General features: G+C 39.9%; 1 protein-coding gene across 1 annotated transcript in view; it reads left to right on the top strand.

Annotated features, from left to right (window-relative positions):
- The first annotated feature begins 5,813 nt into the window (after positions 1-5,813).
- Positions 5,814-13,408, top strand: part of DPYS (dihydropyrimidinase) — a 30,035-nt gene continuing 22,440 nt past the window's right edge. Inside the window, exons 1-4 of the mRNA XM_062503356.1 lie at positions 5,814-6,083; positions 9,333-9,491; positions 11,607-11,786; positions 12,545-12,734. Of these exons, the coding sequence (XP_062359340.1) occupies positions 5,814-6,083; positions 9,333-9,491; positions 11,607-11,786; positions 12,545-12,734 (799 nt within the window). The remainder of the gene's footprint in view (positions 6,084-9,332; positions 9,492-11,606; positions 11,787-12,544; positions 12,735-13,408) is intronic.

The raw sequence follows: 13,408 nt of genomic DNA, 5'->3' as shown, positions 1-13,408 counted from the left end.
AATTATTTACTGTGGAATTATCTTGTTTTCTGTAATAAATGACTTTCATCTGCCAGCTTTGAAGAATCTAGCTCATTGTGAGGCAAGTTTTTTTCTCATGTAAAGTTATTTAAACATGGAAAAAGTTTGTCATCATTCTTTTTTTTTTTGTCATTTGATTTGCACTGAAACATTAGGAGGTGGCTGACTGAGCTTCAGATGGTGCAAGGGCTTGTTTTGTTTCCAAAGTTCATTTTCAGTACAAGTTCAGCAAGTGTGGCTGATAACTCTTCTTTCAAAACAGGTTGCTGGAGCGGATGCTGGAATTAGTTACTATATTATGTGTTCTACTTTTTATCTGAATGCCAAAACATGAATTTGTGCCAAAGCTTCGATTCAGTCCGGGGAAATCAAGTTCAGGTTGGGACACAAACAATGTTTCAGTGAAGTTTATATATTAAATACTCACAGCAGATGTGATCATAGCTTTTCCTGTTTGGATGAGGTTTTGCTTCCTTTCTGAAAAGTGAGTGTTTATTCTCCTACATACATCTCCAGATATTCAACAGTGACAGTGGTTCTGAAGAAGTGCTGCACATTTCCCTTAAATCTTGGTTTAAGTCAAAAGTTTTAATCTTCCTTCAGTTGTAATTAAGCTTTTTGTGAAGTGTTTTGACAACTTGTGGATTTTTTTTTTTTTACTGTGTCTCTTTTTCTTCCTCCCTTCTGAGTTTCTGAAAATAAGCAGGTAACTTTTAACTTGGTAATTTAATTCCTCCAGGATATCAGCTACAACTCAGTTGCCCAAAAGGGGGTGTGTAATGACCAAAAGTACGTAGAGGTAAGCAGATTGATTGATAGTTAAAATTTTTCCCCTTCTGTCATCCACTTGGGATTTCATTGTTGTAGTTAGCTTTTCCTTCAAGTAAATTAAGGTCCATAATTACTGGACTTGATACAGAGAAGTTTTATAGCATAACATTCATGTCAGTATGTCTAGTTGAGGTTTCTCTTCATATGCAGTACCCACTATCTGGTGAGCAGTAACTTGGGGAAAAAGAGTGTAGTATTCACTAAACTGAATTAATAGTAACTGTAGCGATAACTGTATTGTCTAAGAATTCAGGTGGACAAGACTTCCCTTATCATTGACGGAGGAAATAGATGTCTCTCTGAGCAGTGTCAGTTAATGATTCCTAATCACATTTTGAGAAAGGGCATTTACAGTAAACAAAATTTAGCTAATCTTTGTGAATATCCAAGCATGAATTAGTGTTTGTGATATTTTTACATACGCACTGAAATCTAGCAGAAGAGTTTAGCTTCCAGTATTAATTTCTCCTTATGACCAAATTGCATCCTGTTGTCAAAGAAAAGCCTCAAATGCAAGTGAAGTTTTTCAGGTTGAGATTTTTTTCAGATCACAGTTACCCTGTATGCTGCTTGTAGAGGAAAGAATTGGGTGGAACACACAAGAAGAAAAAAAATAATTGAATTTTGGAAAGGTAATAAAACAGACTAGAAATTCTAAAGGAATATAATTGTATTACATTGTACAAGAGATTTTTCTTTTTTTTTTTTTTTTGGGACAAACAATTGCAGGAGACCTTCCCAAAAGTAAGTCATAATGAGTAGGATATGTCAAATCAGGAATATGTAAGAGAAAGAAAGGAGTTACAGTTCTGTCTGGACTTTCTAACAAATAACATACAGGACAAAGAAAAAAACTTGTTTTGAAGAATAAGGACATGATCCCTGAAATAAGCTTACATTGTGCATGCTATCTAACAGAGGCAGCTGTCTGAATTCAGAACAGAAATCTCAGATTTCATCACAGCACTCTTGATTTGTGGTGTTATAGAGGTTTTTAGTAGAATTGCATTTTGTACCTTTGCAATGAAATAATCATGCATCTGAAGGCATGCCAACAGAAATGAAGAAATAGGTTTATCTGCTTCTCCAGGTGTACAAAATTGAGGAAAAACAACTGGTAAAATTTACTGGTTTAAATCTGTAGTCTTTCCTGTAGTAGTTAAGAACCACCTTGAACAGCCACAGTTGAAGAAGTTGTGGTGCACCAGAGGAAAAACGAGCAATATACAGGATAGTAGGAAATGGCATGAACTGATGTCGTATTTCTGCAGTGGTATGGCAAGAAACAATGATACTCAGTTTTGCTTTTTCTCACCTACTCTGTTGACCAGCAGTTATAGTTCTGACTTTGTGCTCCTTCAATAGATGTTGAGCTTGAGAGTCAGAGAACATTTTGCAGTGTTTTTTTTTTGTTGTTGTTTTTTGTTTGTTTTTTTTTTTAGGTAATGCATTTGTAAAAATAACAGTTTCCAAAGATAGTTAATCCTTGTGGTTATGTTTCTTGGAGTTTGAAAAAATCCCACCTAAGAACTTAGTTTCTTTGACTGAGATTATACACCAGGAAGTAACTGACAGGTATGATGAGCTTGTTTTTTTTTTGTTTTGTTTTTTTTTTTTTTTTTGTTGTTTTTTTTAAGAGCATTGCAGAGACTTAGAACTTCAGTGCTTGAATTGAACTGTCTCACATATTAAGAATGTGGACATTTTATTTGACCTTTATTGAGCCAAAGAGCAAAGAGGGTTTGAGAGTTTCTTAGTTGCTCCTCTGCTGAATTCCTGGTCATTCTTTTTTCTTTATTGGTTGTCCTGTGTGCTGTTCACCATTTATGTTGATCGAAGAGGAGGGGGCGCTTGGCCTTACGAAAATGAAAGAACAGTCACTACTTATTGTTGCTCTAAAAACTAGAATGGTCTTCGGCACACACACACACCTTTGGCTGCCTTCCTTTGTGTCACAAGGCTGGGTGGTAATGGACTTTATCACTGCTAATGTATTTGGAGAAAGACTGGCACTAGGGTCTTGCATGTAGCCCAGTACTTAGAAGAGCATATTTATAATAGTTCAGGTGATGTGGAACTAGAGGATTCAACTCCTTTCTTAACATTCTTTAGCCTTGTTTTATTATAGAAAACCATGGGGCATGCTTGCTAGTTTTGGAAAACTTTTACTGCTGAAGGAGGCTTTAGAGATTAGGTTTTGAAACCTCACCACTTACTTGTGTCTGAAAATCCATCTCATGAAAGTACACAGTAGACTCCTCTGAAAACTTGTGAGGTTTTGATAAGGGCACCTGACTTGTCTCACAATTTTGAAGATTTTACAGGTGCAATTATGTTTAAACCATTTGTTTTAATGAATCATTGCGGAGAAGAGTGTGAAAGTAAATCCCAGGTGAACAGGCATTATGGATTTTTTTTTATAGGAGTTGCAAAGAAATGGCCAATCGAGTGCTCTGATTTTCTGAATATGGGAAAATATAACCTTTCTGTAAAATAATCCTCAGTACACCTCAAACTCACCAATTCTCCAAAACCTAGTGCTTTATCCATCATTACTTAAAGTTGTTGGTACCATTTTTGTTAATTTTCTCATGTTGCAAATGTGATTCATGATCTAGTCTTTCTTCCTTGGAGGAAAGTTGTCAAAAATAAATAATACATTAATCGTACATCTTCCTTAGCTAAGCTTCCTGCTGGTCATTATCATCCTCTAGTTTTCTTCACAAAGTGTCTCTGTTCAATAGCCTATTTGTCTGCTGGTCCTGCATTTTGAGATACATTTCAGTTTCACCAACTTTAATTTGAAGGTTAATGCCAGTAAGAGTCCTGGAGTTAAGAAAAAGCTGAAGACTGTGTGATAATAGAAGAGCTTTACAACACTAGGGTATGGTTAGAAGAATATGGAAATGGAAGCAAAGGGAGAGTAAGGGTACGGTGTGATAATTAGTGGGGAAGTTAAAAATTAATAGTATTTTATGTGGGGACATAGCAGTTAAAATTTCCAAGATGAGGCGGGTGAGAAGTATGTGTGTCTCAGAAGACTTTAAAATTATGGTGTCTGCATTATAATTACTTTTAGAAGATGTCCTCAAGGTCTGCTGGATGTTCCAAACTTCCGTCCTCTGTTTCTTGCAAACTTTTTCCTAAATTTGCGAAATTATTTTCATTTGTTAAATCATAGGTATGGATTGCATTTCCTTCAAGGTTGTTCAAATGGAATCAGTTAATCATTAGGCTACTCAGAAACCTCCTATGATTGAACTTCTCTGATAGCTACACTAAACAAGACACTATGTTTAGATTACTAGGATTATTTGCTTTGCTGGACGTAATAAAAGCATTACCATATGATTAGACTTCAGATTTGTGAGCTTGGGAAGACTTTCTGCCATGGCTCTCAAATCGTTGAGCTATTATGTAATGTTTTAGGATCAGTAAATGTTTTGTAACATGAAACTTCTCTGCAGGGTTGTGGTCTAAGCCCAGATGGTATTTGATAACTGCACAGCCATTCACTCAATTGATTTGGAAGGGTGATAGTGTGAAAACTAATGTGTTTGAGATAATGACAGTTTAATAGGTAAAGCAAAAGCTGCACTTATGAGCGAAGCAAAGCAAAGGAATTCATTCCTCCCTTCCCAGGGGCAGGTGGATGTTCTGCCATCTCCAGGAAAGCAGAGCTCCACCATCCACTAACGGTGACTTGGGAAGACAAATGCTATCAAATGTCCCTCCCCTTCCTTCTTTCCCTAGCTTTATGTGCTGGGTATGACACCACATGCCGTGGGGTATCCCTGTGGTCAGCTGGGGTCAGCTGTCCTGGCTTTGTCGCTTTGCAGCTTCTTGTGCACCCCCAGTCTCATCACTGGTTGGGCAGTACGAGATGCAGAAAAGCCCTTGACATAGTGCAAGCACTGCTTACCAGGAATGAGAATTTTCTCTGTTACCAGCACTGCTTTCAGCAGAGATGCAAAACACAAAGCAACACTGTGACAGTTTAACTCTCTTCCAGCCCAGACCACTACAACAGCGCAGAGTGACTCTGGCTGTGGTGTGGGCACTGTGGGGAGCACAGGCCGGGGGTGCCCCGGGGCTGGCCATGGTTGTGTGGGCACTGTGGCAAGCACAGCCCAGCCTGCAGGGTGGGCACAGAAGAAACAGTGCCATGGGGCAGATGGAGCAGGGCATCAGATACTGAAATGTGATTTTCACGTGGATGTTGGTACACACACCCCAGCTTCCCCCTCAGGCCAGAGTTCTGTCCTCGTAGTGTCATTGCAGGGGCAGGGGGGAGCTGTGTTTGGCTCTTGAGGGTGGTGTGTTCCAGATCCTTTGAGAAACATCTTGGGAGCAGTGTGGACCCCACCATCCCCACTGGTGGAATGGTGCAACACTTGGATCACCAGAGCACTGTGCTCTGCCTTTCGCTCTGCACAGGCTGGACCCACAGGCTGCCCAGACATGGCTGCATGAAGCTCCGGGCACCCCTGGGCTCTCTGGCGTCTTCTGTGGAGAGCTCAGGTCACCCTTGGTTTCCTGAAATGCAGGTGCAAAGAGTTTGCTTAGTTTGCTTTCGGGCATCACAAGGTGATAAAATAGCCACATTTCCAAAGCATCTCAGCAAGCTGCAAACCCCCAGATGCACAGGGCAGGTTGGAGCGAGTGCTGAGAACAGCCCAGACCACCCCAAAGCCGGGCTCTCTTTGTCCAGGCAGAATCCAGAGAAGAAGGGGCCCAATGCCAGTGCCCTGCTCCTATCCGTGTCACTGGGCTGCAGGGAGGTGGGAGGTGGAGCTTCCGGGGGCAGAGGGGGCAGTTCCTCCAGTGTCTGTTTAAAGAGCTTGGTGCGGTGTCTGTTCAGGGCCAGTTGGAGAGAAGTGCTGCGCTCCTAGGAGGGGATAGCGAAGTACTCTGAGGAAAGAGCAACTTCCTGAGCTGAGGCCTCACTCTCACAGGCTGGCATGCCACCCCAAACCCGGGCTCGGCAGAGACTTTTGATCAGAGGGGGGAAAGTTGTGAATGATGACTTGTCTGTGGTGGCTGACGTGTACGTGGAAGATGGAGTGGTGCAGCAGGTGGGACCAAACCTAAACCTGGAGCCTTCAACTGGACTTGTTGTGCTGGATGCAACCAACAAGCTGGTGATCCCTGGGGGCATTGATACTCACACACACATGGAGTTCCCTTTTATGGGTAGCAGGTCAAAAGATGACTTCTACACTGGAACCAAGGTGGGTGCACCTGTGCACGTCTGTGTGTGCATCTGGGCTTTCTCGGAGAGGGATGTCTGCTGGGCTGTCCAGTATTACTTCTAAAAGAGAATAGATTGTGAATCAAATATGGCCAATTGTTCCTGTCCTTTTGGCTGGGACATTGTCATAAAGCAGCTGGGCTACTCAGATGTCCACTCTCAACCAGTATGTTATTTGGGCTCCTTCAGAAGCCCAGATAACATTGTGATTGCAGGGATTAAGTGGGGCAGGCATTTATGCTGGCTGTCAGCATGCAGACTACAACCTGCTTTGCTGTATGCATCAAGCTTCATACTTTTCTGAGCAAAGGTTAACTAAAGCAAGTTTAATTCCCCAGTGCTATTTGAGCACTTCTGTGGTAATCTGATCTTTCTCCTGTGTTAGCATGAGGTAATGCAGGCTTTTCTTCTGTCATTCGCATTGGTGCTTACTGTGTCTCTCAGTGAAAGTCCACTTCAAATGCACTTTATCAAAGTACCTAATTTCTCCTAGTTTTACACTTGGAGGTTTGTTTTTTTTTTTTCCAGCTTTTTAGCTGATCTTATATCCCCTGCATATGAATAGTGTATTAATTATTCATATTAACAGTATTACGCATCATCTCCATACAGTTTCCATAACCAAAATTTTCAAGGCCCTTTTCTAAGAGCTTTGTTGTACAGGCTGAAATCTTTTGTTCACAGAAAGGATCACATTGCCCTTCTTGGCTTGTCTGTTAGCCCTCACCTTCACAGAAACTGTTAAACCTAGGTCCTCTCACAGGAGAACTGGGGTTTACTAAAAAGCAGAAAATTAGTGTTTAAGGTTTTTCTGAGTAACTCTGAGGTACTTATAGGACAGGGAAGCTGCAAAACAGAGTCTGCATACACAAAACATGATGTCCAGATAGTCACTTAAGTGCCTAAAAGAAGATTCTAGATCCATCTTAGCTATCAGATGTCAAAAAGTTGGATACTGTGAATATTCCTAACCCAGGTCAAAGTGTGGAAAGTGTTCAGACCAATTTGCTGAAGGTCATCATCTGACAAATATTTTGGCAAGAAGTTGAGGGAGACAGAGTTGTATTACAACTATTGAGAAATATGCTACAATGATTAGCTAAGATTTACCCATTCAGTTGAATAAGTAAAGGCATCTCTCTACAGATAGAGGGGAAAAAGATGTAGGGAATAAAAAGACACTTCAAGTGGAGTTATGGAACCCATGACTTTTTTTCTTGAAATCTATAAATTTTCTTCAAATCCTGTTTAACAAATAAGTCAAACAGTCTTGTTGAAAAATATTTGACAGTTTGAACAACTTTTCCTGGAGAAAATGTTTTGTTCAATTCATTAGATATTTGCAAATACTTGTGTCATTCTTCAAACTTCTCTTTCTGTAAAATATGCTGAACATATTTACAATTATTCTTCTGATTTCTAAGCGAACAGAAAGAAGAATGAGACTAATTGTTGTAGAGAAAGGAAGGGTAATACAGCATGAGGGACCGGGACAGGCTGGATAGATAGAGTCCAACAATACAAGGTTTAACAAGTCCAAGTGCCACTTCCTGCACTTCGGCCACAACAACCCTCTACAACGTTACAGGCTGGGGACAGAGAACCTGGACAGTGCCCAGGCTGAAGGGGACCTGGGGGGTGCTGGTTGACAACAGACTGAATGTGAGCCACTGTGTGCCCAGGTGGCCAAGAAGGCCAATGGCATCTTGACCTGTGTCAGCAATGGTGTGGCCAGCAGGAGCAGGGCAGGGATTGTCCCCCTGTACTGGGCACTGGTGAGGCCACACCTCAAATCCTTTGTCCAGTCCTGGGCCCCTCAATTCAGGAAGGACATTGAGGTGCTCAAACACATCCAGAGGAGGGCAACAAGGCTGGTGAAGGGCCTGGAACACAGGGCATGTGTGGAGCTGCTGAGGGAGCTGGGGCTGTTGAGCCTGCAGGAGGCTCAGGGGAGACCTCATCTCTCTCCACAGCTGCCTGAAAGGAGGGTGCAGCCAGGTGGAGCTTGGTCTCCCAGACAAGCAGCCAAAGGACAAGTGGACACAATATTAATCTGTGCCAGGGGAAGTATAGGCTGAGCATTAGGAAAAGGTTCTTCACAAAAAGAGTGATTGGGTATTGGAACTGGCTGCCCAGGGAGGTGGTGGAGTCACCATCCCTGGAGGTATTTTAAAAAAGACAGGATTTGTCACTTAGTGCCATGATTTAGTTGATAAGGTGGTGTTAGGTCATAGGTTGGACTTGATCTCAAAGGTCTTTTCCAACCTAGTTAATTCTGTGGTTCTCTGATCCTGTGAATTTGAACTCTGTGTATTTTGATCTGAACTGGTTGTTACTGTTTTGCAAAGGGACTTTGTTCAGAGCAATAGATAGGATTTCTTTTGCTAATCTGAAAGAAAACAACAGTTTCAACAAAGGAGTTTCTGTATTGGATAAATTTCTTTTAGTCAAGGATCTGGCATCTGAGTGACTTTTTCCCCCTCCAAGGGCAAGAAGAGTGATAAGTAAGTTGTCCATAAAGGAGAGTGGAAATTATTGGTTAAAAAGCAATTTCTGATCACCATTCATCTATTAAGTAAGGTTGTAGTTTATTTATTTACTTGACAACATTTATTTAGAGGATGTAAATTCCTCATTCTATTTAAAACCCTTTATGCAGTTTTACTTAATGATATGCAGTTACTAATAAAAATACACTTTTAAACACTTTTAAAGTATTTTGGTGTTAGACAAGAGTTTGGGGGTTTTCATATTGTATTTTCAAACTCAGTGGGGTTTGTTGTTGTTGTTGTGTATTTTTCCCTTGATACTTGCCTGTCACTCAGGCTTCTTTTTTCTACTACATGGACTCTGAGCAAGCATGTCTCAAGTTGACTGTGTGCTCTTCTTCCTCAGTGGTTCCACACATTCAAGGAAGCTCACTGATGTGTGAACACTACAGACACATCTCCGAATCTTTGATAAGTTTTTGTACACAAAATGAAGCTTCTCCTTCAGCGCTGAGAATTTCATTTGGATTCTCCTGAACACACTTCTGAGAACATTTTTCTCAAAGTAAATGAAATTAATCTCCATAATATTTTTTTTAGTCTGGGCTTTACTCAGGGGAACTCCTCAGTGGCTTTTGGCTTTTCAGAGTATTCAGATTAATTGATGTAAGGGAGTTGGAGAGGGTGGGAGGAAATTTGCATTCTTTCTGATTGCTAAATATTAACTTCCTTCTTTTCAGGCAGCTATAGCAGGAGGAACCACTATGATCATCGACTTTGCCATCCCTCAGAAAGGTTGTTCTCTTACTGAAGCTTTTGATACATGGAAAAGCTGGGCAGACCCTAAAGTCTGCTGTGATTATTCATTGCACGTGGCAGTTACATGGTGGAGCAACAAGGTAGACACAAGAGCCGATATAAATTCCATAAATTTGTATCACACCTGCGTTGAATTAGTCTTCACATGCTAAGTACAGCTTGCTGGATAGTGCTTTTGTGATTAAAAACAACATTTGAAATAGCCCACACCCTTCTGAGAGTATATGTATTTGAAAAAGTTCTGCAGTTAGCCTGTGTCTCTGGCTAATACTGTGCAAAGTTAAAGGTAGGGATTGTCCAAGACCAGGCAGGTTCAGAGAGGGAAGGAGGTGTTTAATTTTAATTTAAATTTAATTTTAATTTTTTAAATTTAATTTTGTCTTTTGTTGCTTGAACACTTGATATTTTATGCTTCTGATGATTTTTGGTGGTTTTGGTTGGGTTTTCTTTTGTGTTTTTTTCTTGGTTTTGTGTGGGGTATTTTTGGTTGGTTGGTTTTGTTTGTTTGTTTTTTAAGTAAAGGTATGTATGAAAAATATGGTCCTTCATTTGTAGAGGAAGACTTCCTGGATAACTGCAGTAATAGCCCCTTAAAGTAAAGCAGGACTGTTGCCAATAGTATATTGAATGTGAAATAATCTAAAAAACCTTTTTGAGTTTACATATGGGAGAATCACCTTTGCTGAGTGAATGTTTGCTGATAGCCTGAAAGCTTTACTGATAAATTAATACTTCAGGTGCTTGATATCTATTGGAATGAGACCCATGTTTTACAAAATGACTTTGGATTCTCAGAGAAGTATGCATCAGTACACAGATATATTAAGTAAATTCCTATTTTATATATGAGTACTTATTCTAATTTTTAAATTCTAAAATATATGCACGAAAGCTTTCACTCGGCAAACAACACATCTTTGGTATTCAGTGTACTGAGTGCTAAAATAGGCTGACCACAACTTCTGACTTAAGGCAAAGACTTGAAATAAATTCACCAATGAAATTTGAGTAATGTGCATTTAAAACAGCCTCAGCAGACAACAGTGGAATTGTACTGACAAATCCAATAAAACTAGGGAGGTGTAAATCAATGAAATGTACTAGTGTATTTCATATAATCTGATCAACTCTCACCTCATCAGGTTTTGAAGTATTAATTAAAAGCATGCATTCTTTACAATGCCTTGTGTTAGTTGCAGTAAATAGTGAAGAGGATAAATGACATGCCTCTACATTTGTGCCAGAGCAGGGCATTTAGTCAGGTATTTATTTGATAATTCCCACTCAAGATGTGCTTCCATCTCTCTGGATAACAAAAACTTGAGGTTTTTTATATATCTTACCCTTCTTAGGCAGACCCAACCAGATTATTAGAGAGAAGATAAAAACATTTTACTTTTTGAAAGTAATTAATCCCATGGAAATTGTTAATAGTAATTGACAGATACATGTCAATTACTGTAACTATCATTTTACTGGGAAGGGAGAGCCAAAGTTATGTAATATATGTTTCTAGCTAGACAGTCGTGCAAGAAGCTTTGAGACTAGAATATGTGTCTTTCTTTCTTTCTTTCTTTGTGATGTAATGTTATGCTGGGCTTCATAGTCTGTAGCAGAAGCAATCCTAATCCTAACAAGTAGTCAATAAAGGAAAAAAGAAAAAAAGAAGAAAAACAGGCCTGCACCTAGCATTTTGGAGCTGTTTTGTTTGACAGCAGAATGTTTCAAAAGGATGTGTGTTTCGTTTAGAGTAAGGAAAAAGCTCTAAAAGATTAAATCTTTTTGTCACTGTGTTGTTGCTAGAAGCTGCAGACCATTGCAATCCAGTTTTGAAAATCAGTTTAGCACAAATGTTCATGTTGTGTGAGTTGAACACATTGACTGTAATATTAGAATGGGTGTTTTCAACATCAGGAGGTTTATTTGAAATTAAATCCTGCCTCATAACCTTTTGTAAAAAGCATTCGCTCCTGCAATTAGCTTGTGCTTCCAGTATTTGCACTGCAGTGCTACTCTTTTATATACTTTGAGAATCAATTTGATACAAGAATAGTCTAAGTCAGTTTTTAAATATGTGACTTGGGCTATTTGTACCAAACATATGTTTGATGGCTGAGTAAAGGCTCACCCTTCATACTTACAATTTCTTTTTACAAAATTATTAACATGCAAAATATAATTGCTGTATTTTTCAGGTGAAGCAAGAAATGGAAAGTCTTGTTCAAAACGAAGGTGTCAACTCCTTCAAGATGTTTATGGCCTATAAAGATATATACATGGTCAATGATGAGGAGCTGTATGAAGCCTTTTCCTGCTGTAAGGACCTTGGGGCAGTTGCTCAAGTCCATGCAGAGAATGGAGAACTAATTGCACAGGTGCACATTTGACATTTTGTCCATCAAAGTCAGGAATATAAATATTCCTTACCCTAGGTCTCTCCGGACGTAGTCAGCTCATGTAATGGAAACAAATCCAGAAGTATGGAGAAAGCTTCACTGACTGGCCACAGAAACTCAGCAACCCTCTATGCATAATTAGCTTCACTTCATACTTGCTACTGCCACCTTAGTGCTTCGTGGAGGCACTGAGAGTTCTGAGTCCCTGAGAGTATAACTACACTGTATACTCACACCAGTGATAACTCGACTGGCTGTAATAGAAGAGTTTCTTCAACTACTTCAGTCAACAGCACTTTTACTCTGCTCCAGGTCCTGTAACCAAAATTAATTCATTGCTAAGCTCTGGGTAGGCATCTTTGTGCTTAGTAAGGATTTTTCCTTTTTTTCTCTCCAAAGAGGGTTAGTAGCTTCATTGGACATCATTAGCCATGATATTTAAGTGTACTTATTGAGAGAAGGGTAGGGTTTTCAAGAACAGTGATTAAATCCTGCAAGCCAGTGAAGTGTATTCTCTGAATTTACTTGGGTATTCTGAGACCTATGTTTATTGAGAGATGTATTAGATTTCAGATAAAACTACAGTAACTTATTTTGGAAAAAAATCATAACTGCGTAGTTATTTTTTCCTTGAATTGGCTGCAATGGCTGGTTCAGAATCCATTTGACTGAAAGTATGCTCATGACACCATGGATATACTTTAAGTGACTCATACATGCTTTTGTGTGGTCTTCAGGGTGCAAAGAAGATGCTGGCAATGGGAATAACTGGTCCTGAGGGTCATGAACTGTGTCGTCCTGAAGAAGTGGAAGCTGAAGCTACACAAAGAGCAATTACCATTGCAAATGCTGTAAATTGCCCCCTTTATGTGGTCCACGTAATGAGTAAATCTTCAGCAAAGGTGATAAGTAATGCAAGAAGAGAAGGTAAAAGTCCTAATTCTTTTATGCTTGGACATTGGCACTGGGGGAAGGGTCATGGAAAACCAAACACAGCATTAGTGTCTTACTTTTCATGGGTGTCATAAGCCTCAGATCATGGGTGAATTTCTTGGAGTGTCTAAATTGTGTGTATGTGTGTGTGCGTGTATGTTGTTGTTGCTGGGCCCAAGGGGAGCAGTGTGAAGGAGCAGCAATCAGAACTGGGACTTTCCCTTGTCCTCAGAGCAATTTTTTTTTTTCTTTGTACTGTACCTCCAAGGTCAAAATGATGGCCAGGACAGCATTACTGCATTAAAAATTATGTGACCAGTTCAAGACAATAAATACTCTACTGTTCTCCTTTCTTGAGTTTGTCTGCAAGACTTTACCAGATTATCTTAATGAGAAATTCTGTAATAGAGACCACACCGTATTTTTACAAACAGTGCCACAATGTGACCGTGACTCCTATTCAGTGTCATGGTGAAGATGACCATGTCTGAAAGCCTTGATTTCCACCAGTGCAGGGTTGCTCAGGTTTGCACTGCAGTGTTCACATATAACTCTGGTCGGCCAAGGGGGCCTGACTTTCCTGACCATCTGTTAGGCAGACTAGAAGCAGTGTGAAGGCTGTAGGTATTCAGGATGTTTTTTCTCCTCATCTATAAGTTCATCCAGAG

This window comes from Cinclus cinclus, chromosome 1 (genome assembly GCF_963662255.1).
Source record: "Cinclus cinclus chromosome 1, bCinCin1.1, whole genome shotgun sequence".
In the NCBI taxonomy this organism is placed as follows: domain Eukaryota; kingdom Metazoa; phylum Chordata; class Aves; order Passeriformes; family Cinclidae; genus Cinclus; species Cinclus cinclus.
Note: the sequence above shows the minus strand (reverse complement) of the source record. Positions and strands in the feature narration are given on the sequence as shown.